Source organism: Gallinula chloropus (genome assembly GCF_964237585.1).
Source record: "Gallinula chloropus genome assembly, chromosome: 5".
Lineage (NCBI taxonomy): Eukaryota > Metazoa > Chordata > Aves > Gruiformes > Rallidae > Gallinula > Gallinula chloropus.
Window position 1 is genome coordinate 17,383,619 of NC_140090.1, and position 22,031 is coordinate 17,405,649.

At 63.7% G+C, this 22,031-nt stretch overlaps 4 protein-coding genes across 4 annotated transcripts; 2 read left to right on the top strand and 2 right to left on the bottom strand.

The window, feature by feature from the left end:
* Positions 1–68: 68 nt before the first annotated feature.
* ANKZF1 (ankyrin repeat and zinc finger peptidyl tRNA hydrolase 1) lies at positions 69–7,274 on the top strand. Its single transcript, XM_084264316.1, has 15 exons — positions 69–246; positions 616–725; positions 1,589–1,691; positions 2,078–2,262; positions 2,526–2,641; positions 3,524–3,677; positions 3,896–4,118; positions 4,290–4,391; positions 4,567–4,743; positions 4,848–4,964; positions 5,370–5,625; positions 5,916–6,027; positions 6,128–6,295; positions 6,405–6,475; positions 7,018–7,274. Exons 1-15 carry the CDS (start codon positions 156–158, stop codon positions 7,136–7,138), a joined length of 2,106 nt encoding a protein of 701 aa, XP_084120442.1. The 5' UTR covers positions 69–155; the 3' UTR covers positions 7,139–7,274.
* A 309-nt stretch (positions 7,275–7,583) lies between these two features.
* Positions 7,584–12,849, bottom strand: GLB1L (galactosidase beta 1 like; the record flags this gene model as incomplete). Its single annotated transcript, XM_084265264.1, has 16 exons — positions 7,584–7,802; positions 7,875–8,090; positions 8,397–8,528; positions 8,825–8,938; positions 9,057–9,146; positions 9,225–9,299; positions 9,447–9,565; positions 9,845–9,881; positions 10,075–10,200; positions 10,381–10,439; positions 10,516–10,696; positions 11,073–11,167; positions 11,440–11,500; positions 11,688–11,838; positions 12,154–12,326; positions 12,796–12,849. 16 exons carry the CDS (start codon positions 12,847–12,849, stop codon positions 7,584–7,586), a joined length of 1,902 nt encoding a protein of 633 aa, XP_084121390.1.
* A 1,436-nt stretch (positions 12,850–14,285) lies between these two features.
* STK16 (serine/threonine kinase 16) lies at positions 14,286–16,193 on the top strand. Its single transcript, XM_084264329.1, has 6 exons — positions 14,286–14,621; positions 14,701–14,834; positions 14,909–15,029; positions 15,110–15,205; positions 15,274–15,395; positions 15,484–16,193. The coding sequence occupies exons 1-6, from the start codon at positions 14,517–14,519 to the stop codon at positions 15,620–15,622; spliced, it is 717 nt and encodes a 238-aa protein (XP_084120455.1). The 5' UTR covers positions 14,286–14,516; the 3' UTR covers positions 15,623–16,193.
* Positions 16,194–17,175: 982 nt separating this feature from the next.
* LOC311192378 (tubulin alpha-5 chain) lies at positions 17,176–21,047 on the bottom strand. Its single transcript, XM_084264839.1, has 4 exons — positions 20,960–21,047; positions 19,056–19,278; positions 18,410–18,558; positions 17,176–18,227 (listed from the first exon to the last, which is right to left on the bottom strand). Exons 1-4 carry the CDS (start codon positions 20,960–20,962, stop codon positions 17,256–17,258), a joined length of 1,347 nt encoding a protein of 448 aa, XP_084120965.1. The 5' UTR covers positions 20,963–21,047; the 3' UTR covers positions 17,176–17,255.
* Positions 21,048–22,031: the final 984 nt, after the last annotated feature.

A 22,031-nucleotide genomic window follows, 5' to 3' on the forward strand; every position in this document is an offset into this window, starting at 1 on the left:
TTGCCACCGGGGGGAGGGGACACGGGAGGGGTGGCGGCCTCGGGGGAGTAACAGCGCGGACCCCCGGGCCCGGGCCCCTCGCTCACCCGCGGGTGGCTCCCGTCGCCAGCCGGCCGGCCCCTCGGGCGCCGTGCTCCCCGCCGGGGGCGGGAGCGATGCCGGCCCCGGAGACCACGTCGGTTTTCGCCGCCGCCCGGGACCCCGACCTCTTGCGCGGGCTGACCCTCGTCACCGGGGCTGCCGCAGGTGCGGGCGCCGCCGGGCCGGCACCGCCACCCGCCCGGGGGGGCTGCGGGGCTGGCTGCAGGACTGGCTGCCGGAGCTGCGGGGCGGGCTGCGGGACTGGCTGCGGGGCGGGCTGCCGGGGCTGCGGGGCTGGCTGCGGGACTGGCTGCCGGAGCTGCGGGGCTGGCTGCGGGACTGGCTGCGGGGCGGGCTGCCGGAGCTGCGGGGCGGGCTGCCGGAGCTGCGGGGCTGGCTGCGGGGCGGGCTGCGGGGCGGGCTGCCGGAGCTGCGCGGTGGGCGGGTGTACGGGCCCCCCCCGCGCCGCCCCTGCGGCCGCCGGGCTCCTTGGGGCGGCCCCGCTCGCTACACGGCCCCGGCTTCTTCCCGCAGAGGCACCCGCAGCCGCCGGCCCCGAGGAGAAGCCCCGCGGGGTCCCCGAGGTGCCGGAGAGGATGTGCTGCTCCACCTGCGGGCAGGCGTTCGGCAGCCGTGAGGAGCAGGTGAGTGGGGCTGGCAGGGCTCAGCCCCAGGGCTCAGCCCGGTAGAGTCGGTGCCGGCGCTCCCCGGAGCCCCGCTGCCCTGTGGGGGTGGGGTGCTCAGGCCCTGCCTGTTGCTGCTCAAGGCGCTGTTTGTCATGGCACAGGCCTGTGCCTGCCAGGGTTGAGTGTTGCACAGCTAACCCCTTGACCTACTGCGGGCTGCCCCTCGGGATTGCTGCAGGGTCACAGAACTGGGGGGGTTGGAAGGCACCTCCAGAGATCATCGGGTCCAACCCCCTGCCAAAGCAGGGTCCCTGGGACAGGTCCCACAGGGAGGCATCCAGACAGGTCTTGAATATCTCCAGTGAAGGAGACTCCACACCCCCCTGGGCAGCCTGTCCCAGGGCTCTGTCACCCTCACTGTGAAAAAGTTCTGCCACATATTGCTGTGGAACTTCCTGTGCTCCAGCTCAAGTCTGTTGCCCCTTGTCCTGTGTTCAGAAAAGGGGCTGGCCATTTCCCCCTGTGTCCCACACTTCAGATATTTATAAACATTGATCAGGTCCCCTCTCAGTCTTCTTTTCCCAAGGCTGAACAGTCCAGTTCTCTCAGCGTTTTCTCATAAGAGAGATGCTGCAGGCCTTTAATCATCTTTGTAGCCCTCCTCTGGACTCTCTCCAGGAGATCCCTGTCTTTTTTATACCAGGGAGCCCAGAAAACTGGACACAGCAGTGCAGATGGGGCCTGACCAGGGCAGAGTAGAAGGGGAGTAGTGGTCACAGCACTTGGTTTAGCCCTTGGGGACTGTCACCTCAGAGCCCTTGGTGGCAGGGGTTTCTGTGGACCACCAAGACCCTGCTGGCTCATAGCTCTCTCCTGCACAGACTGAGCACTACCGCCTCGACTGGCATCGCTTCAACTTGAAGCAGCGACTCCTGGGGCGCCAGACGCTGCCAGTAGAAGTGTTTGAGGAGAAGATCTGTACAGGTGAGGAATGGGGCTGCCCCCAGAAGAGCCCAGAGACATCAGTGGTGTTGCTGGAGCCATACTGTCCAGGGAAGAAACCCCCAGCTGCCCTTCCCAGCTCAGAGTCCCTTTATTGTACCACTGTGGGATCTCCTGGGAGCCCTGACCCCTGCTCACTTGTTATGGGGAGACGAAGGTGTTCTGCCTGAGCTCTAGCTATGCATACCTGGTGACCAGAGCCCAAAACACCTGTCTCCCCAGCTCCCAGCCCCCTTGGTGATACGTAGGGTATTGGACAGAACACTTCTGGGGTTATGGTCTGGCCCTTGGAGTCACCCACAAAGGTTTGGGGAGGCTGTTGATTAATCTTGGCCTTGTTGCACTGCTCCATTTCCTTTCCCTTGCAGGTGACGTTTCCAGCATCTCGGGGTCTGATTCGGACAGCTCTGGTGAAAGCAGTGAGCCAGAAGTGCTGCCTGCTGACAGCGACAGTGCTGGGACCCCCCCAGCCCCCCGCTCTCACAAGGTGCTGCTCCGCAATGCAAGGGGACAGCTCATCTCCGTGTACCGCTGCGTGCTGGGCAACAGGAAGGCAAGTTACTGTCTTGCTGGGAGAGGGACCCCAGAGAAGGTGGGTGGTACTAGGGTGTGGGTGTCTGTCTGACAGTTCCCCACACCCTGCCGTGGGATGGGTGGTCTCCAGTCCCAGGTGAGACCCCCAGGCTCACTGGTGGCCTGGTTTTGGGCTCCAGGTTCTCCCAGAAACCCACTTCTAGTGCCAGCAGAGGGGGATGGTCTCTATCCCAGGGTAACGTGCTGACCTTGTGGGTGCTAGCTGGGGTGTCTGTGTCTCAGGGTGACGCGGAGGAGCCAGCGGAGCTGACAGCGTTGCTGCAGAGCCTTGATGTGAGCACGTGCTGGGTTGTGCTGATGATGGGTGGTGGGCACTTCGCAGGAGCTGTGTTCCGGGGGTGAGTACAGGGGCACAGAGCTGGGGTTGCCCCTCTGGGCACAGACAAGTCAGGGTTGGTGTTGGGTGGCCATCTCCTCCCCGCTGTACAGCCACAGCGCTTACCTCACCCTGGGCATCCGCAGCACCCGGTGCTCACCTGAGAGTTGGCTGAGCCCGGTTGTGCTGCAAGACTTAAACGTCTGTGGCCTCAGGGACCAGTGAGGAGCCCTCCAGGATCCCAGGGAGCATCACAGAATCATAGAATGGTCTGGGTTGGAAGGGACCCCAAGGATCATAGAGCTCCAACCCCCCTGCCACAGGCAGGGCCACCAACCTCCAGGCCTGGATCTACACAAGGCTGCCCAGGGCCCCATCCAACCTGGCCTTGAACACCTCCAGGGATGGGGCATCTACCACCTCTCTGGGCAGCCTGTTCCAGCCCCTCACCACTCTTTCTGTAAAAAAACTTCCCCCTAATATCTAATCTAAACCTTCCCTCCTTTAGCTTTAGTCCATTCCCCCTTGTCCTGCCATTATCTGCTCTTTTAAAAAGTTGAATCCTCTCCTACTTATAAGCTCCCTTCAGGTACTGGAAGGCTGCAATGAGGTCCCCCTGCAGCCTTCTCTTCTCCAGGCTGAACAAGCCCAGCTCCCCCAGCCTCTCTTCATAGGGGAGGTGCTCCAGCCCTCTAATCATCCTTGTGGCCCTCCTCTGAACCCTCTCCAACAGTTCCACATCCTTCTTGTATTGGGGGCCCCAGCTCTGGACACAGGACTCCAGATGGGACCTCATGAGGGCAGAGTAGAGAGGGACAATCCCCTCCCTGTCCACGCTGGCCACATCAGCTCACCTCTTCTCTGTGCGTGAGGCCCTGTTGCTGATGTGTGCCCCTCTTGACAGCCCCGAGGTGCAGCAGCACAAGACCTTCCACCGCTACACAGTGCGAGCCCGACGGGGCACAGCCCAGGGCCTGCGGGACGCCCAGACTCCCGGCTCAGCACCCAGGTCAGCCGGAGCCTCCCTGCGGCGGTACAACGAGGCCGCGCTGCTCAAGGTGGGGCTGGGCCACCGCACCGGGGCTCTCTGCAGGGACACCTGTCTCTGGCTGGCTCTGTGGGGCAGGTGCCATGCTGCTGCTGGAGGGCTTGGGTCAGGTGTGAGCTCCAGAAGGGGGTCCGGACCCCACTGAGGCTGCTCTGTCCTGGGTCTGTCCCCTTGCCTGCGCCCACGCGGTGAGCTCAGGATGCCGTGGTGTCTCCCCTTCCTCCCCAGGCTATTCAGGACCTGCTGGCAGCCTGGGCCCAGCACCTGGATGAAGCTCAGCGCATCTTCCTGCGGGCCCCACGCCACAACCGGGCACTGCTTTTTGGAGGCAAGAACCCACCCCTCGCCCGGGATGACCCTCGTGTCTGCCACATCCCCCTCAGCACCCGCCGGGCCACTTTGCGGGAGGTGCTACGAGTCCACGCCACGCTGGCCAGCCTGCAGGTGTACGGTGAGTCAGCCCAGCCCTGCTGCCCCAGTGCCTGTGGGTCAGAGCAGGTGGGGTGACATCATCCCTTGCGTAATCCCAGGGGTGTTAGGGGATGCTGCCAGGTCTCCAGTCCCAGGAGACACGGAGTGCTCCCCATCCTCAGGCAGTGACAGGAGCGCTCTTGCTGCCCAGGGAAGGACACACCACTGGAGGACATCACTGGGTCCCCCCAGAAGGTCTGGCAGAAGAGGCGTCAGAAAGCTGAGCTGGATCCCCCACAGGAGGACACGGGTGGTGAGTTGAGCCATGGAGGGAGGTGTGGGACTGAGCAAGTCGGGGGGTCTGGCGTTACGGTGTAGGGTGGGATTTGCAGCCCTGTGCAGGGCCTGTCACTGCAGTGGGGGCAGGAGAAGGGGCAGGGTGTGCTTGGCTTAAGAGTCCTGAGTAATCCTTGCTGGGGGGGCCACAGCCCCTGTTTTGTCACTTCCCTCAGCCCCAGAGGAGGAGGAAGAGGAGGAGGAAAGCCCTACAGGAGAACTGGAGACTGTGGAAATGACACTTGGGACCTTGGACCTACGAGAATTTGAAGTGATGCCAAAGCGAAACCGCAAAAGGAGGAAGAAGAGGGACAAGAAGGTGGAGAAAGGTGAGGAGGAAGGACTGTACCCAGACAGAGTTGGAGATGAGACTGCCATGCCTGGAGTACGAACTGGCCTTGGCCTTCTTCCTTACCATGTGCTCCCCGTGCAGGGCCCTGTGCTGAAGATTCAGGATGCCGTGGGCCAGAGCATGGGCAGCCCAGCCTGGAGCTGGTGACAGAGCCACAGGGGAAGGATGGGGCTGAGTCCCCTCCCTGGGGTGAAGGAGGTAGGTGGGGGCAGGAGCTGGGACAGGCAGCTGCCTACCTGGTTTGCTGTGGCTTTGCAGGGGGGTATCATGCAGCTGCCCAGAGCAGCCAGGTACAGGGCAGCTGTAGTGCAGCTGCGCCCCTGTGAGCAAACAGTGTTCAGAGTGGCAGTTCTGAATGGGGGGGCAGGCAGCACCTGGGGTGCTGGCGGGGATTGGAGTGGGTCTCCTCTCCAGAGAGGGCTTGACTGCTGCCAACAGCACCCAGCAACACCATGGCACATTGTTGCAGACTCTGAAGGTGCTGGAGATCCTGCAGTGCCCAAATCTAGCTAGCAGGGCCGTGCTTTAACTGTGCTGTGTGCTTCCTAGCACAGCACTCTGCCCAGGGAGCCATCAAACTCCCCTCCTTCTCTTCCCCCATAGGAGACCCTCAGACCCAGCTCCGTGATGCCCTGTTCACTGCCTGCAAAACGGGGGATGTGGGGACACTGCGACACCTCCTGGGTGTGCCAGAGAGCGGGGGCCTGCCAGGGGACAGCAAGGATGGGGAGGGTGCACAGCCCCTGCTCAACCAGCCTGTGGATGAGCACGGCTGGACCCTGCTTCACGTGGCAGCGCGTGCGGGGAAGGCTGAGGCTGTGTGCCTGCTGCTGGAGGTGGGAGCGGACCCTGCGCTCAGGTACGGCTGCAGAGTGCCCAGCGGTTGAGCACAGCCCAAAAATACTCCCAGGTTGACTGGTAGGCAGTTCAGAGGGTGGGGATGAGACCACCCTTTGTGGGGCATTTGAGATGTAAGAAGGGGAGGAGTAGGGAGTGTTCTGGTGTAGGGATAAACAACTTTCCCTTCTGTGGCTGCAGGACCCTGGCCTGTGGTACCTGTTGCATGTCTGTGGGGAGTCGCTGGGCTCACAGCCCCGTGGGACGCGGGCAGTAAGGTGTCAGGGTGAGCTGGTCTGCCTCTTCTTGCAGAGATGAGCAGGAGAGGACGCCCTACTGCGTCTCTGCTGACAGACCGACCCGCAATGCCTTCCGCAAGTTCATGGTGGACCACCCAGACAAGTATGACTATGGCCGTGCCAAGGTGGGCACCTGCCCTCTGCCCTCGCCTCCTGGGGAGCCCCTGAGCACGGTGCTGCTCACCCCTGGCTCGGTGGGAGGTCCCGACTGCCCTCTGCCCACAGGTGCCCAGCCCCCTGACGCAGGAGATGGAGGCCAAGAAGCTGGAGAAGAAGCGGGCACAGAAAGCCCAGCGGAAGCAGCGGGAGCAGGCGCAGCGGCAGGAGCAGCAGCGCTGGGAGCGGGAGCAGGAAGAGAAGCAGCACTTCGCAGCCCTGTCTGACAGGGAGAAGGTGAGGCAGGGAGTGGGGAAGGGGATGCAGCCAGCTGGGGTGGTGCCGACACGGGGGGGCCACTGGCCACAGCAGCTCCCAGGGGCTGAGCTGTGTCTCTGCTCCCCAGAGGGCCCTGGCTGCTGAGGGGAGGCTGGCTGCGCAGCTGCAGGACACGGGCACAACTCTTGGCAACGTCAGGTAGGAGCCCTGGCAGCACAGCTCTGCAGACACACACTCCCACGTGAGCACAGCTGTTCCCTGTCCTTCTTGCTCCAGTTCTCATTTCCAGTCCAAAGCTATTCCTGTCCCCTCGATTCCCAGCAGTGCCTGCCTGACAGCTTTCTCTCCCCACCCCAAGATATTTTGGAAAGGGTGACTTGGTCCACTTGCAGCCAGATCTATGGCAAACCAACCCCCCAGCCCCTCCTGCACCCCAGCTCCACCTCCCACGTTCCTCCAATACACCACCCCCAAGCTGGTGGGCCGGCAGTGCTGCCTGTGCTGATTTGGGCAGGGGTGTTACAACCCACTATGGGGCCTAACCGCCCCCTCCCCAATCAGTGTGCCTCGCCCACCAGCACTCCCTCCTGGAAACAAGTCCCGGCTGGGCTGCTGGGTGAGGAGCTGCAGCTTCCCCATGCTGTGGCTGTCTCATGTCACAACTCCTCTGCTCCTCAAACCCTCCTTGCAAGCATCCCCCTTGCTTAGGGGCTCAGGGCCACCTCTGCTCTTTCCTGTAGCCGCTGCTGGCAGTGTGGAGAGTCCCTGCTGGGACGGATCCCTTTCCATTACCTCGACTTCTCCTTCTGCTCCACTGCCTGCCTGCAAACCCACCGCCGGGCACGGGCCACCCACCCGTAAGGCTGGGGACGGCTGCCACCTGTGAGGACCATGATGGTGGAGCCATGGCTGAGCCCTGGCTGGGCAACGATGGAGAGCCTGTGGAGCCACGCTGGTTGGAGGGACCGAGCTGGCCGTGTCGGCAAGAATGTCACTCATGGGGGTGACTTCTGGGGACACTACACCCGGGAGGTCCCTATACACTAGTATGAAGGGCCAGGACTGCTCCCTGGCCCAGCTCCAGCTGAGGAGCCTTGCTGCTGGCTTACAGCAACTACCTCTGCATTGTCAATAAAGAGATGCCTTGAGCCCTGAGCCACGGGGGCGTCAGCACAAGCGCTAGAACCATTTGGGTTTAATGTATGAAACAAGCTCAACCCTGTGCCCCTTCCTCCTTAGCCCATCCCTGCCTCGCCCCAGAGGAGGGCAGGAGCTCTGCCTTTCCTAGGGCCTGGCAGCCCTGCGTTTATTCTGTGGCCATGGTGCTGCAGCTGAGGGTGCTGTTGAAAAGGGGCTGGTCGAGGAAGAGCAGGAAGGGAAGGGGGGGTGCCCCCTCCAGCTCCAGCACAGTGATGTTGTTGGGGCGGTCAGCGTGCAGCACTGAGCCAGGTACAAAGAGGGTCTGCTGGGGCCCACGGCAGGGCCAGTACCGGCCCAGGTTGAAGCCATTTATCCATAGCTGCCCCTGGAAGGTGGAGATGGGTCTGAGCTGTGCCCCTCCACCCTCCTCCCCTCTCTCAGCTATGCCTCTCCTTACCTTGCTCCAACCTGGGAACTGGGCGAAGGTGTCCCAGGCAATGCCAGGGGTCTTGAAGGTCCCGGTGTAGAAGGCTGGCCCTGCTCCACCCCTGCTGCTGGATTTTGGTAGGGCAGTGTGGGGCCAGCCCTGGTTGATGGCTGTGTCTATGGCTAGGGGGTAGAGCAGCCAGTTGAGGAGAGGGATGGAGTCCAAGGAGAGGTTCCCCAGCAAGCCCTGGGATGGAGAAAAGGTAGTAGCAGGGTCTGCTGTGTACAGGAGGATGCTTGGCTTCCCTGGAGCATATTCCTCTCACAGTAGTGAAGGTGGGATGGGATCCCCCCAGGGGCTGCGCTGCCATAGCAGCTGAAGTGGGAGAGGGGTGCCAGGCCTGGCCCCTGGTCCTGGCAGGTTTGCCAGGGGCTGCTGTGAGATTAGCCAGGGAGGACAGCTGGGGGTAGCTGCGCCATGGCTGGGCTCTGTAAAGGGGTGTTTGGCCACACAGGTGCCCAGGTCATCTCCTCCAGGGCCCACTCCCCTCACCTTGAAGTCACTGACGTTGGCCCCAAAGCTGATCCTGCCCATGTTCTCCAGGATCACGTCCAGGGTGTCCCCTGCTCTGCCCGTCACAGGCAGCGCTGTCTGCCCGTCCCGCTCCAGCGTCCCCCGATACTCCTGCAGCCAGAGAATCAGCACCCCATATGGGCCCAGCTTCCACCACCCCCAGTGCTGCAGGCAGCCTGCCAGCACAGCATCCCACTGCTTGCCCCCTCCTCAATGCCAACCCAGGGCTGGCCTCTGCCCCCCCCAAAGCAAGCAACTTCAGGTCCAAGGGCTAGCCCATGAGGGCTGCGTGGCTGCAGGCACCCTGGCTGTCCCAGAGACCCCAGCACGGCACAGCCCCGGTGCTGGCAGGTCCCACAGCCCCCCTGAGCACCAGGCCAGGGACCAGTGTGCTCCTGCAGCCTCACCTTCTGCAGCATCACGTAGCCACGGTCGCAGATGCTGTGGGGCGGAGCACCCAGCATGGCCGGGTCGGGGACATCCTGGGGCAGCTGCGTGCGGTACACCACAAAGCCATGGGCCTGCAGGGCACAGCAGAGCAACTCAGGAAGGGAAACGGGGCTGGAGACGAGCCAAAGCAGGGCAGACAAAGCTAGGAGTGTGTCCTCCCGGTGCCCCCCACTGCAGCCAGCCCCTCACCTGCTTTATGGCCTCAAAGGTGAGGGGGAACTGGCTCTGGATGGGCCCGGAGGGGCACAGCACATCCAAGACATCCAGGAGGTCAGCGTACTGCAAAGAGAGGGAAGGGTGTGGGGCAGGTGGGCAGTGCCAGGCAGGGTCAGCACAGCCCGTGGGGCAGGCACTCACCTTCTGCAGGGCCACCCGTCCGTAGCTGTACTTGGGGGTGGCAGGGGGCATGGGACCAGCTGGCAGGGGCTGGAACTGAACAGCAAACTGTCAGCTGCTCCCCCCGGGGCAGGCAGTGAGGTGTCCCCTGCCCTGCCAAGTCCCTCTGTGTCCCCCTCTTCCCTGCCACAGGCAGTGATGCCCAGCACCGTCCCCCTCCTCCTGCCAGGCTCAGCTCGTCACCTTGCTGATGACCGTGCGGATGGCAAACAGCTTCTCTGTGGGGTCTCCTGCCTCTGAGAGGGGGGCATCATAGTCGTAGCTGGTGGTCACTGGTTTGTACCGGCCCTTGAAGTCAGCACCTGGCCAGGAAAGCAATGGGAGCTGGAGGAAGAGGCTCTGACAGCCCAGGGCATGGACCCAGCTCCAGGCTGGCTGCTATGCAAGGTGGCAGGGGTGAGATGGGGAGATGATCCTAGGACAAAAGGAGTCCCCAAAAGAGCCTATGTTCAGGGGCCCTTGGATATGTCAGGCTACCCTGTGGGACAAACGGGAGCTGGAAGTAGGCTCCTTGAGGATAGCAGAGGAAAGCCCTACCAGCCCCCCATGCCTCACTCTCCCCAGGACAGGGACCTACTCACCGCTCCAGTAGGCAAAGTTCGTCCCCCCATGGAACATGTACCTACGGGACACCCCAGAGACCCCTGTCAGCACCCCCACAGAGCCGGCTGGGGCTCACCAGGCACTGCCTGCAGCCCCCTGCCCGGGCTCTGCGGGACACAGGCAAGTGAATCCCTGCTCCAGTGCTGGCAGATGGGAGGGCATTGCACCCCCTCCCCGGGGCTGTGCCCACCCTCCCCCAGCTGAGTACTTGCATGTTCACACTGGCTCCCAGCTGCAGCATGTCCTCCAGCCCCCGGGCCACCTGCACCGAGCCAGTGCTGGCATGTGCCCCCCCCCAGTAGTCCAGCCAGCCCATGTAGTACTCGGAGTTCACCTGGGGGAGAAAAGGGCTGTCACCTGCACAGAGATGGGGCTCCTTGCACCCTTCTGCCAGCTACATCTCTCCCTACTCACCTGCAGCGCCGGCAACCCTCTTTGCTTCACCACCCCAGCCCCTCTACCTCCCCAAACCACCACAGCTCATTCCCCACCGCGGTGCCCACGCCAAGCTCACCAGGGGCCCCTTCGGCTCGACCTGGCGCTGGGCACCAAACGCCTCCGTCACATTGGAGCCTGCGGAGGTGGCAGGAGGTGGGTTGGAGTAGGACAGGGCTGGGACCCCCATCCCCTCCTTCCCCATAGGGGTAACCTGGCCCGAAGTCGATGGTGGCGTAGAGACCCTGCAGCGTGCCACAGCGCAGCTCCCCCAGCCCCGTGCTGTCGGTGGTGAAGAGCAGCACCTCGCTCCCCAGCAGCGCCCGGAAGGAGCCCAGCAGATGCCGCAGGTACTCGTAGTCACAGGCGTAGTAGCTCCCGTACTCGTTCTCCACCTGTGAGCAGGGAAGGGGCCGGCACCCGGCGTGCACGCAGCAGGGATACAGCCAGGTAGCTGGCACAGGCACCCAGCTCCCTGCTTCCCTCCCGACATCATCAGATGTTGCAATAGCCCCCAAGTGCACCCCAAGACTGACCTTCCACCCCCACCATGACCCCTAGCTCTGCCAGGGTCCCTCAAACCACAACCAAGGTGGTGGCAGGTACACCGAAGTCCCAGCCCTTGGAGATAAACCCAGATCTAGTGGACAGGAGGGATTTATCAGAGCTGTGCTGGATGAGAACATGATGTAGGGGGAGCAAGGGGATTTCTGGGGCACACCCAAACATAACCCAGCGCAGATCAGAGGGCTGGCTCCCACCACACCCTACCTGCACACTGATGATGTTCCCCCCGTTCTGGTACAGCCGTGGCTTGACCTTGGGTAGCAGGACATGGAGCCAGGAGTCCACAGCTGCTAGGTAGGCTGGGGAGAGAGAGGGCAGCTCAGCCCAGCTGCAGTGACCACCCCAGCCCACCCACACCCAGCCCTGCCAGGAGGATGGTGGAGAACATGAGGCAGTGCCGAGCACAATGGGGAAGTGCCAATGAAGGACAAACTATGGGGCTCTCAGAAAGATGAAGATGATGGGAAGACACCACAGATGTGAGGCTTGCAGGTGTGTGGAGAGACCAGCGTGGCAGGACTGGCACCAGCCTGTAAGGACACCATGGCCAGAGCCTCGTGCCGATGCTCACCAGGGTCAGAGGAGCGCAGGACAATGCCAGGTGTCCACAGCAGCCAGGCAGGCAGGCCACCCTGGAGAAACATGCACAGCAGAGAGTGAGGTACAGAAACTGCTCAGCAGCCTGGGCTGGCCCACAGCCGAAACCCAGCCAGAGCAGTGCTGCCACTCGGTGCCACTGCAGCATGTGCCCCATGGCCAGATGCCATGGGGTGGCAGCCTGGCTGGTGTGACACCAGGCTTGAGGGGACCGTGTCTCACCATCTCCCATTCCGCACAGATGTAGGGCCCCGGCCGCAGGATCACGAGAAGCCCCAGCTCGGCTGTCAGATCCAGGAAGGCTTCCAGGTCCCGGTCCCCAGCAAAGTCATAAACCCCTGGCAGTGGCTCGTGGTAGTTCCAGGGGATGTAGCTGGGGTGACAGACAGGGTCAGAGTGGTGGGGCTAAGGGCATCCCAGAACAACAGGGGCCTGTCTCACTAGCTGCTCCCTCCACTCTTGGGAACTGAGGATGGCAACTGGGGCTGCACTGGGACTAGCCCAAGCTCATGCTTGTGTCTGGCAAGGACGTTCTGGGGGTCCCAGTCAGCCCAGTGCAAAGGCTAGTCCCTACTCCCTGTGACCAGACAACACCCTTCCCTCTGTCCCTGCTCCAGGGACCCCAGGGACCCCAAGGGCCCATGGTGGCTGTGGGCTGCACGCTGTCACAGCTGCTGCCGGCGCTTACACCTGCACGGCGCTGAGCCCACTCATGTACATCTTGAGGAGCCGGTCCCTCCAGGCGGGGCGCGGGACGCGGGCGTAGTGGATGCTGCCCGAGATGTAGCGGAAAGGGACACCGTCCTTGCGGAAGCAGTCCTCCTCGTAATCCAGCTGGAAGGAGCGGGCTGGGGGGGAGGCCTGTGGGAGTGGGACAGTGATGGGAGGTGGCAGACCTTCCCCGAGCCCAGCTGCTGCCTCCCAGCTCCCTGGGACCAGAGGGGCTGATTCCTGGGGGGAGCCCTTTGCGGGGCACCCTCGGCATCCTCACTGCAGGGGTGAGGCAGGCACCAGGCTGTCCCGGGAGAGCAGGAGGGACAAGCACCGCAGCCATCTGCACTGCCTGATCCTCCTCCCCCCGGCCCCATCAAACCCTTTGCAGCTGAGCTTGCAGCAATTTGGGAGAGGAGTGCTGCTGAGGAGACAGCCAGGGAGCTGGGAGTGCCAGCGGGAAATTGGGGCGGGACACAGCCTGCAGCAGAAGGGAGCCATAGCAGGAAGAGCAGGGACACGGGAGAGGAAAGCCAGGCAGATCCCGGAGCCGTCCCACCAGATCCTTCACGGCTCAGCCCCACGCACGTCTCCCGACTTCCCACCCGTGGCTGCTAACCTGTGCGTGCAGAAACCCCATGGCCAGCAGCAGGGCGGGAGCTGGCAGCCCCATTCTTGCCGGGAGCTCAGCAGGGTGGGGGGTGAAGGGGGACGTGGACGCCACCATCACATGATCCTTCTCCGCCAGCTCCAGGCCCGTCCTCCAGGTCCTAAGTACAGGCAGCTGGAAGAGCAGCAGAGTATCGGGACCGGGGGCGGGGGGGCGGGGGAAGGTGGTGATGGTGGTGTGTGGCTCTGGCCACCCATGCCTGGGTCAGCCACACATCACGCCGCTCAAAGCCCATCCATCATGGGATGCGGGCAGCACACCACTGCCCCAGCCAGCTCCAGCCAGCGGACACATCCCCGGTGCCCCCTGGGATGATAGGTGATACACGTGGAGGGACGAGGAGACCCTTAAAAGTGTCACCACCAGCCTAAACGGCTCCGAAGGAGCTCAGCCCGCCCGTGTCATCAGAGAGGTGGTGATGCAAACCCCGGCCAGAGCTCCGGTGGGATGCTAGTGGGTGCTGCTGCTGCCTGAGGCACAGGAAAACGCCTCGGTACCGAGGGCCAGAGCTTGGTGGCAGAGCTGGTGGCAGCAGTTTGGGGAGGTGATGCCCTCGGGGACGAGCCGTGCCGGAGGGACTTGGCCACCTCTGTCCCCTGCACCGCCGACCTACCCACCCGGGCAAAGGGCTCACCGGGGCCAGCTCCGGGGATGCGGGATGCCCCCGCTCACAGCCGGGGGTGCCACCGGCCGGGGACACCGCGTTACACCCCGCCCACGATGCGGGGTGAGCCCGGGCCTCGGCGCTGTGCCCTGTCCCGCTCCTTTCCACCCGCTCCGGTGGAGGGAGCGCGGAACCCGCGCCGCGGGCACTGGGAAAGCCGCAACGCCCCGCCCCACGGGTGACGTGGCAGGTGACGCAATAGGTGACGCGCGGCGGCGGGCAATGACGCGGGCGGGAGATGGGGCAGGCGCTGTGCGTCTGTTCCCGGGGCACTGTCAGCCTGGGGGGAGTGCGCTACCTCCTGCTCCATCGCCTGGCAGAGGGGTCCGCGGGCGGGCTGGGGCACGGGGAGGCGGGGGGGTGTCTCGGGCGGCGGGGGAGATGCTTGGGCGGAAGGGGTTCTCGGGCACGGGGAGGATGCTCGGGCGTGGGGGCTGCTTGGGCGTGGGGGGGATGCTCGGACATGGGGGATGCTGAGGCGTGGGGGGGGGGGTGCTTGGATGTGGGGGGTATGCTCGGGCGTGGTGGGGAGAGGCTTGAGGACAGAGGGTGTTTGGGCACGGGGGGAGAGAGTCAGGTCGGGTGGGGGTGCTTGGGCATAGGGAGGAGGATTCTCACGCTGGGTGATGTATTGGTCGTGCCCAGGAGTGGGTGCTAAGACCTACGGGAGTGGGAGTGATTGTTCTGATGGGGTTGTTCATGCAGAAGGGGAAACGCTTTGGGCATGTGGCAGGTGCCCCAAGGTGGGGGGGAACATGCATGCTTGGGGGGTTCCCTGGAGAGGGGTGCAGGAACCCCCTGCCCCCCTCCCCTGGGTGCTCACAGTTGAGGCTGGGCACAGGGCCTCCAGTAGTGGGGCACCCAGCCCACACCAAGCTCGGCTCCTCGCAGGGGCTTCAGCTACGTGGACCTGGTGGAGGGGCTGAGAGACGGGCGCTTCTACGCCCTGAAGCGCATCTTGTGCCATGACAAGGAGGACAGAGAGGCGGCCCTGCACGAGGTGGAGATGCACGGCCTCTTCGACCACCCCAACATCCTGCGCCTGGTGGCCCACTGCATGGTGGAGAAGGGTGCCAAGCATGAAGCCTGGCTCCTCCTGCCCTATGTGAAGGTGAGGGGGGCTCCCCCAGACACCCCCACTCCCTTGCCACAGGGAGCAGCGGTGGCAACCGGCTGCTTGTGTTTGCCAGGGGGGGACCCTCTGGAGCGAGGTGGAAACACTACGAGAGAAAGGGACCTTCATGCCAGAGCAGCGTATCCTCCTCATCCTCCATGGCATCTGCCGCGGGCTGCAAGCCATCCACAGCAAGGGCTACGCGCACAGGTGGGGGCTGGGAGCCCCGGCTGGGGGGGCTGGCAGGAGGCCCAGTGAGCGCTCGGTGATATCCATCCCTGCAGGGACCTCAAGCCTACCAACGTGCTGCTGGATGAGGATGACCAGCCCGTGCTGATGGACCTGGGCTCCATGAACCAAGCTCACATCGAAGTCAACAGCTCTCGGGAGGCCATGGCCGTGCAGGTGGGTGCCCTGAGACATCACCCCACCAGTCCATTCCTGCCCTGTGCCCTTCATCCCCACCCTTGCCCTCCTCTCCACAGGACTGGGCTGCCCAGCGCTGCACCATCTCCTACCGTGCCCCCGAGCTCTTCACGGTGCCGAGCCAGTGCATCATAGACGAGCGCACAGATATCTGGGTAAGGATGTGGACCCCTTGCCCCCCGTCCCACCACCGCGGGGCTGCCCTGACCCTGCTGTGCTCCAGTCCCTAGGCTGTGTGCTGTACTGCATGATGTTTGGGGAGGGTCCCTATGACGCCATCTTCCAGAAGGGTGACAGCGTGGCTTTGGCGGTGCAGAACCCCATCACCATGCCCCCCACGACCAGGTGAGAGGCTGGGGAGGGTGACCCTGCTCCTGGACAGCCCCCTGTGCTGTGCACCACGCAGATCCTTCCCTTGCCATCTTCTCTCCAGGTACTCAGCTGCCTTGCAGCGCCTGCTCTCCTCCATGATGACAGTGGACCCCCAGCAGCGACCCAGCATAGATGATGTCCTCCATCAGCTGGAAGGGCTGCAGCCAGCCCCTGCAGGCCAGGATACCACGCAGATCTGAGCCTGTCCCACCCCATGGCAGTGACGTGCTCCAAGGCCAAGCCAGCTGCCCTCATCCCTGCTGCACTGCAAAGCTGCTGCAGAGGGGATCACTGTGCTCAGGGGAGAGCTGCTGCTCTGTGCCAGAGGTGTGTTGGATTTGGAGTGGTCTGTGCCCTGGATGCTGCCGCCTGGGACTTGTTCTGTGCCCCAGGACTGTGTACGTGTGACCTGCTGCTAAACACGGGGCCCTGGTCGGCCGCTGCCTCCCTGGGGTTTGCAGAGGAAAATGCTGTGGGACCCCCCCAGGTGATGGCAGATGTGGTCCCTCAGCTTTGTACCACAGGAGAGTGACTCCTGCCAGGGGCAGGGCTGCAGGCCGGGTCCCGATGAGGTGCTGGAGCGAGACTGGGGGGGGGGCAGGGGTCCTGGTACCCTCTCCAGTGCTGCTGTCGGCGCCAACGTTGCCTTGTGTTTGGAGTAAAAGATGTTCTTGCAGTGGTGTGGATGTGTTCCTGTACAGGGAGGGGGTCCTGCCAGGGGCACGAGGAGAGCAGGGCGCACTGTCCTGGTCAAGCAGCTAGGCATTGCCAGAGGGGAAGGGCAGCAGAGGACAGACCCGAGGGGCGGCAGGGCTGGAGCATTAGCACTAAGCAGGGAAAGTTAATCCCTGGCCCCAGCGCTCCTGAGGGGAGTTAATGCAACTCTGCAGCTGGAGCTGCCGTCCAGAGCCTCCGGGGCTGGGAACCGCGGGAAGGGGCTCGACACAGCACAGGCAGGCAGGCGGCGGCAGGGGTACAGGCAGAACTTCTGGCTGCCAAAGGAGAGGGAGGCGGGTGCTGGGGTTGGGGAGCTGCCAGAGCTTGTGAGGCAGGGGCAGCAGCCCCGCTGCGGTGGGGGTGAGCAGAGCCTGGGGACAGCACAACCGCCTTTAGCTGGAGGGGCTCACCAGGACACACACAGCAGCTGGGCTGTCCACAGAGGGAGGGTAAAAAAGAAGAGATGCAGACAGGCCGTTTCCCAGGGAGCATTCCCCTCCTTTAATCCTCTCACCACAGCACAGCAGAAAAGCAGCCGCAGAGACTCAAGCCGCACCGGATGCCCTTGCAGGGTGCAGCCACTGCACCGCGGGGCCAGGCATACCCCCAACCCCTCCCCCCACTGTAGCCAGAGGGACAGGGGTACCAGGCTGCTCCCACCACACCCCTTCCAGACAAGCCCACCTACCCTCAGGCTGCACACAGGGAGGGGTCCCAGCAGCTGCGAATTTTATACTGCGCAGGCTAAATCTGCTCCCCTGGGCTCCAGGAAGGAACGCAGGGCCATAGACCGTGAGGCCACAAACCACAGCAGGAAGCAGTACCAAACCCTGGATGGAGCAGCGAGCAGGGTGGGATGTGTGCCATGGCCCCAGGGAATGGATCCAGGGGCTCTTACCTGGACAGGGAGGGAGCTGGAGCTGGAGCAGAGCATTGGGAGGAAGCATAGCAGCACCAGCAGCAGAGCTGAAGCACTCACCACACACGTGACCTGGCAAGAAACCCATACAGCTGGGGGCTTACTGGGAGACATGGAGGCTCTGAAATGGTTTATTGCAAAGGGTTTCTGCAGGTAACACAGGGAAGGAGCACGGTCATTTTGGATCGGGGCTTCCTCTACTCCTCGCCCTCCTCTTCGTCCTCGTAGGAGTCCAGGCCCACCTCCTCGTAATCCTTCTCCAGGGCGGCCATGTCTTCCCGTGCCTCGGAGAACTCCCCTTCCTCCATGCCCTCGCCCACGTACCAGTGCACAAAGGCTCGCTTGGCGTACATCAGGTCAAACTTGTGGTCCAGGCGAGCCCAGGCCTCGGCGATGGCCGTGGTGTTGCTCAGCATGCAGACGGCGCGCTGCACCTTGGCCAGGTCCCCCCCTGGCACCACAGTGGGTGGCTGGTAGTTGATGCCCACCTTGAAGCCCGTGGGGCACCAGTCCACAAACTGGATGCTGCGCTTGGTCTTGATGGTGGCGATGGCGGCGTTGACATCCTTGGGCACCACGTCCCCGCGGTACAGCAGGCAGCAGGCCATGTACTTGCCGTGGCGGGGGTCACACTTCACCATCTGGTTGGCCGGCTCAAAGCAGGAGTTGGTGATCTCAGCCACGGACAGCTGCTCATGATAGGCCTTTTCTGCAGAGATGACAGGGGCATAAGTGGCCAGGGGGAAGTGGATGCGAGGGTAGGGCACCAGGTTGGTCTGGAATTCAGTCAGGTCGACATTCAGGGCCCCATCGAACCGCAGTGACGCTGTGATGGACGAGACAATCTGGCTGATGAGTCTGTTCAAGTTGGTGTAGGTCGGACGCTCAATGTCCAGGTTCCTGCGGCAGATGTCGTAGATGGCCTCGTTGTCAACCATAAAGGCGCAATCTGAATGCTCGAGGGTTGTGTGTGTGGTGAGGATGGAGTTGTAGGGCTCCACCACAGCAGTGGAGACCTGTGGTGCAGGGTAGATGGAGAACTCCAGCTTGGACTTCTTGCCGTAGTCAACGGAGAGCCGCTCCATCAACAGGGAGGTGAATCCAGAGCCGGTGCCACCTCCAAAGCTGTGGAAGACAAGGAATCCCTGGAGCCCTGTGCACTGGTCAGCCTGTTAGGAGAGATGCAGGGGATTGCTGAGAAGGGTTTCTTTGTGAGCATCTGACTACTCAGAAGTCCTTTGGGACCTGGTCCTGTCCCAAGACACAGCAGAGCTCAGTCCATGCTCCTACATCCTGCAGGATGCTGGAGCCCAGCCCAGGGGGACACACCTGCCCCTCTGCAGTCACCTACCAGCTTTCGGATCCTGTCCAGCACTTGGTCGATGATCTCTTTGCCAATGGTGTAGTGCCCTCGGGCATAGTTGTTGGCAGCATCCTCCTTGCCAGTGATCAGTTGCTCGGGGTGGAAGAGCTGTCGGTAGATTCCAGCCCGAACCTCATCTAGGAGAGAGCAGGGGAGGGTTGAGCCTGGCATGGGCTGCAGATCCAAGCCCTCCCACAAGCAGCCGAGCAGGTGCCAGCATCTATGCCTCAACCTCCTGCCAACTCCTCCTGCTAGAGGGATGGCCAGGGACCCACACGTCAGCAGGGCCACTATCAGCATCAGGTTTCTCTGGTAGGAGGAGGTGGCCACCACCTCCCTGTGCAAGATCTCAGCTTCACCCACCCATGGGGAGCTGCCTGTGCAGGGGTACAGCTGCTGTGCCGGTTGGGCTGGTTTCTCTCTGCGCACATGTGGAGACTAGCAGAGACAGCCAGCACGGATGCCTCTGCAAAGCCACAGGAACAAAAGCTCCTGCTCAAGTTTGTGGTTTCTCCCGGGAAAGGAGGGCCCTCAGGTTGAACCCGGTGCACGATCCTCCCAGCAGACCACAGGAACCAGCCGCTCACTCCAGTGGTGCACCCTGGGGGGGGGCCGTGCACACTCCAACACTCACCGATCACAGTGGGCTCCAGGTCCACAAAGATGGCCCGTGGAACGTGCTTGCCAGCCCCGGTCTCGCAGAAGAAGGTGGTGAAGGAGTCGTCCCCTCCGCCGATGGTTTTGTCGCTGGGCATCTGGCCGTCGGGCTGGATGCCGTGCTCCAGGCAGTACAGCTCCCAGCAGGTGTTGCCCATCTGGACGCCGGCCTGGCCGACGTGGACAGAGATGCACTCGCGCTGGGGAGGGGGAGGAAGCGTCAGACCCTGGCACAGCTCTGTCCAGCCCAAGGGAGGACTCTGCCTGGAGCCAGTGCCCCACGGCCATCCGCACGGGACACGTTCTGGCCAGCAGCCCCAGGGAGTACATTTTCCTTTTGCTGACCTCCTGAGTCCCCCTGAGGGGCCCCACATGGCTGTCATTGCCCTCGGCCACACACGGGCACCACGCCACATCAGAGGCCAGCACCGGCATCCCTCCTGGCCAGCCTCTCTGGGAGCCACCAGCCCCACGGACTCTGCCCGGGGCTGTCCTCCAGCAGCACAGGCACAGAGCGCTGCCCTGCCGCCCTCCCGGCTCTCCAGCAGTCTCTGTCCCTTCCCATGCCCGGCAAGGTGCTGAGCTGAGCAGACACATGCTTAACCCATGAGGTGCAGCCAGCACGGGGAAACCCCCCCTCCTCCTGCCGCTTCAGAGCCGGGTAAGCACTGTGCCTCCCACAGGAAGGGCCTTTGAGATGCAGGGCAGTGAGGGGCAGCCGGGGGAGTGGGTGGCCCAGCAGTCTCCGAGGCAGCACAGAGACATCCCAGGCTTCATAGTCCCAACCCCGTGCGGGCAGAAGTGCTGGGGAGCGGTCTTCGAGCTGGAGATGTGCTTCCTGAGCTCCCATGCTGCAGGTGCAGGCCGGCACTGCCAGCCCCAGCATCCTTGCTCCCCTAGTCCTGGCATCCCTCCTTTCCTATCCCTAGCATCCACTACTCCCCACTTCCCTACCACTGGCATCAGAGGGGATGCCAGGCAGAACACCACAACTCAGCCTGGGGGTCCTGGGGGGCTCCTTGCTCCCGTGTTCCCTGACTGTGCCATGCTCAGAGCTGTGACAGACACCGTGCCCTGCTCCAGCATCGCTGTGGCAGGGCATGGGGTGGGGGGTCAAGGATTCATGTCTCCTTCAGGAGAGCCGGGACAGCCTCAGCCCGCCGGAAAGAAGGGCTGCCCGGGGCAGGGTCCCCAACAGAGCATGAGAAGCGCTGCGGCTGTCAGGGTGCTGTGCTGCGACTCCTGGCAAGGACCCTGCCCGTCTCACCCGCTATATATAGCCCCGGCCCCAGACCGTGGCAGCGGCGATTGCCCGGCTCGGACAGCGGCCCCGGCCCCCTCTGCCGCTGCCAGACCCCCGCGGGACGGCACGGGACGGCACGGCAGGGACGGGACCCCCCATGCCCGTTCCCTGCCGCCAGCCCCGACGGGGCGTTCGCTGCCGGGGGGGGTAGCCCGAACTCAGCGCCCAACTCCGGCCCCCGGTGCCCGGCTGGCGCTCCACCCCCGGCAGCTGTCCCCGTTCGTCCCACGGCCACCGTTCCCCAGCGCAGGGTCACCCCCCTCCATCCCCTGCCCCCCCCCTTCCCGCGCTGCTGCGGCGGCGAGGGGACGCCGGCGCCCCGGGACCGGCGGTGGCGGAGGGAAACCGGGCAGAAGCGGCGGGGGTGACAGAGGGGGGAGTGGTGGGCACGTCTGACCCCGGACAGGGGCCGGTGGGGCTGCCCAAGGTCACGGCGGGGAAGGGGAGGGCACGTCACGGCGGCTCGGTCGTGCTCCGTGCTGCTGGGGCTGAGGGGGGGGCCGCCGGGCGCTCTCCCCGCCGCCGTGCCCGGTGCCCCGCCGCCGTGCCCGGTGCCCCGCCGCCCGGCCCGCACTCACCATGCTGCGGCTGGGGGTCCGGGCTCTGCCGGCGGCTCGGTGCGACGGGGCTCAGCGCGGGGCTGCGGCTGCTGCAATCCCCTCCGCAGCGCCTTCTTATAGGTGGGAGGGGCTTGCTGCCGCCACGCCCCCCTTCATTTGGGTATATTTTGCATTGCAGGGCGGGAGTACCCCCTCCGGGAGCAGCGGGAGCTTGCCGGGGCCGCTTCTCGGCTACGGAGGGACCCCAAGGTGCAGGGGGCCGGGGCTGCTCTCCCTCCTCTGCCGTGAGGGAAGCTGAGGGCATCCCGCTGGGCTGGGAGCGGAAGGTCTGTGCTCCAGCCCTCAGGGTGTACGGCGATGCTCAGCCACCGGGATGGGGGTCCAGGGCTGGTACAGCAGCCCCTACCCGGCTCTGCCAGCTGCTACCCTGCACCTCAGGTCCTCTGGGATTTAGGGACACCCTGAGGCCTCCTGGGCTTCTAAGGCAAGAGAAACACATCAGAGATACGTGTCAGGGTCTGAAGCCCAGAGTGCCCCCAGACCTCCCTTTGCCATCTAAGTGCTTTGGGAACCCCTGGCCTTCCCTTCCTGTGGGATCAGGCAGACGATGCCACACGCTTCTGTGGGACCTTAGATCAACACAACAAATCTGGGCTGGCCCAGCTGCAAAAATAAAGGGAGCCACAGCAACCCAATTGCTGCTAACACATTGTGACTATGTGCAGGGAAGCCCCTCCATTTGAGCCCCACCAGCACAGTACCTGCCAGGGCTAGGGCTCATCCCATGGCTGGGGACACACAGACCACTGGCCTGGCTGTGGGCTGCTGGGGGAAGCGGAGCACAGTGCCCCAGTCTTGCACACTGCGTGCAGCAGGGAGAGGGAGGGCTCTGTCCTTGCTGCCAGCACAAAGCTCACACAGCTATCCCTGCTCATGGGGACAGGGCTCTGCGGCTCAGGAGTATGCCAGGAGGAACTGCTGTGTCCCTCTGCAGTGGGGTACAGATCAGAGACACGGGATAACCTTCAAGGAAAAAAGGGACAGGGCATAATTCCAACTCCCACGTGCTTCTGGCAGCAAAATCAGGTCT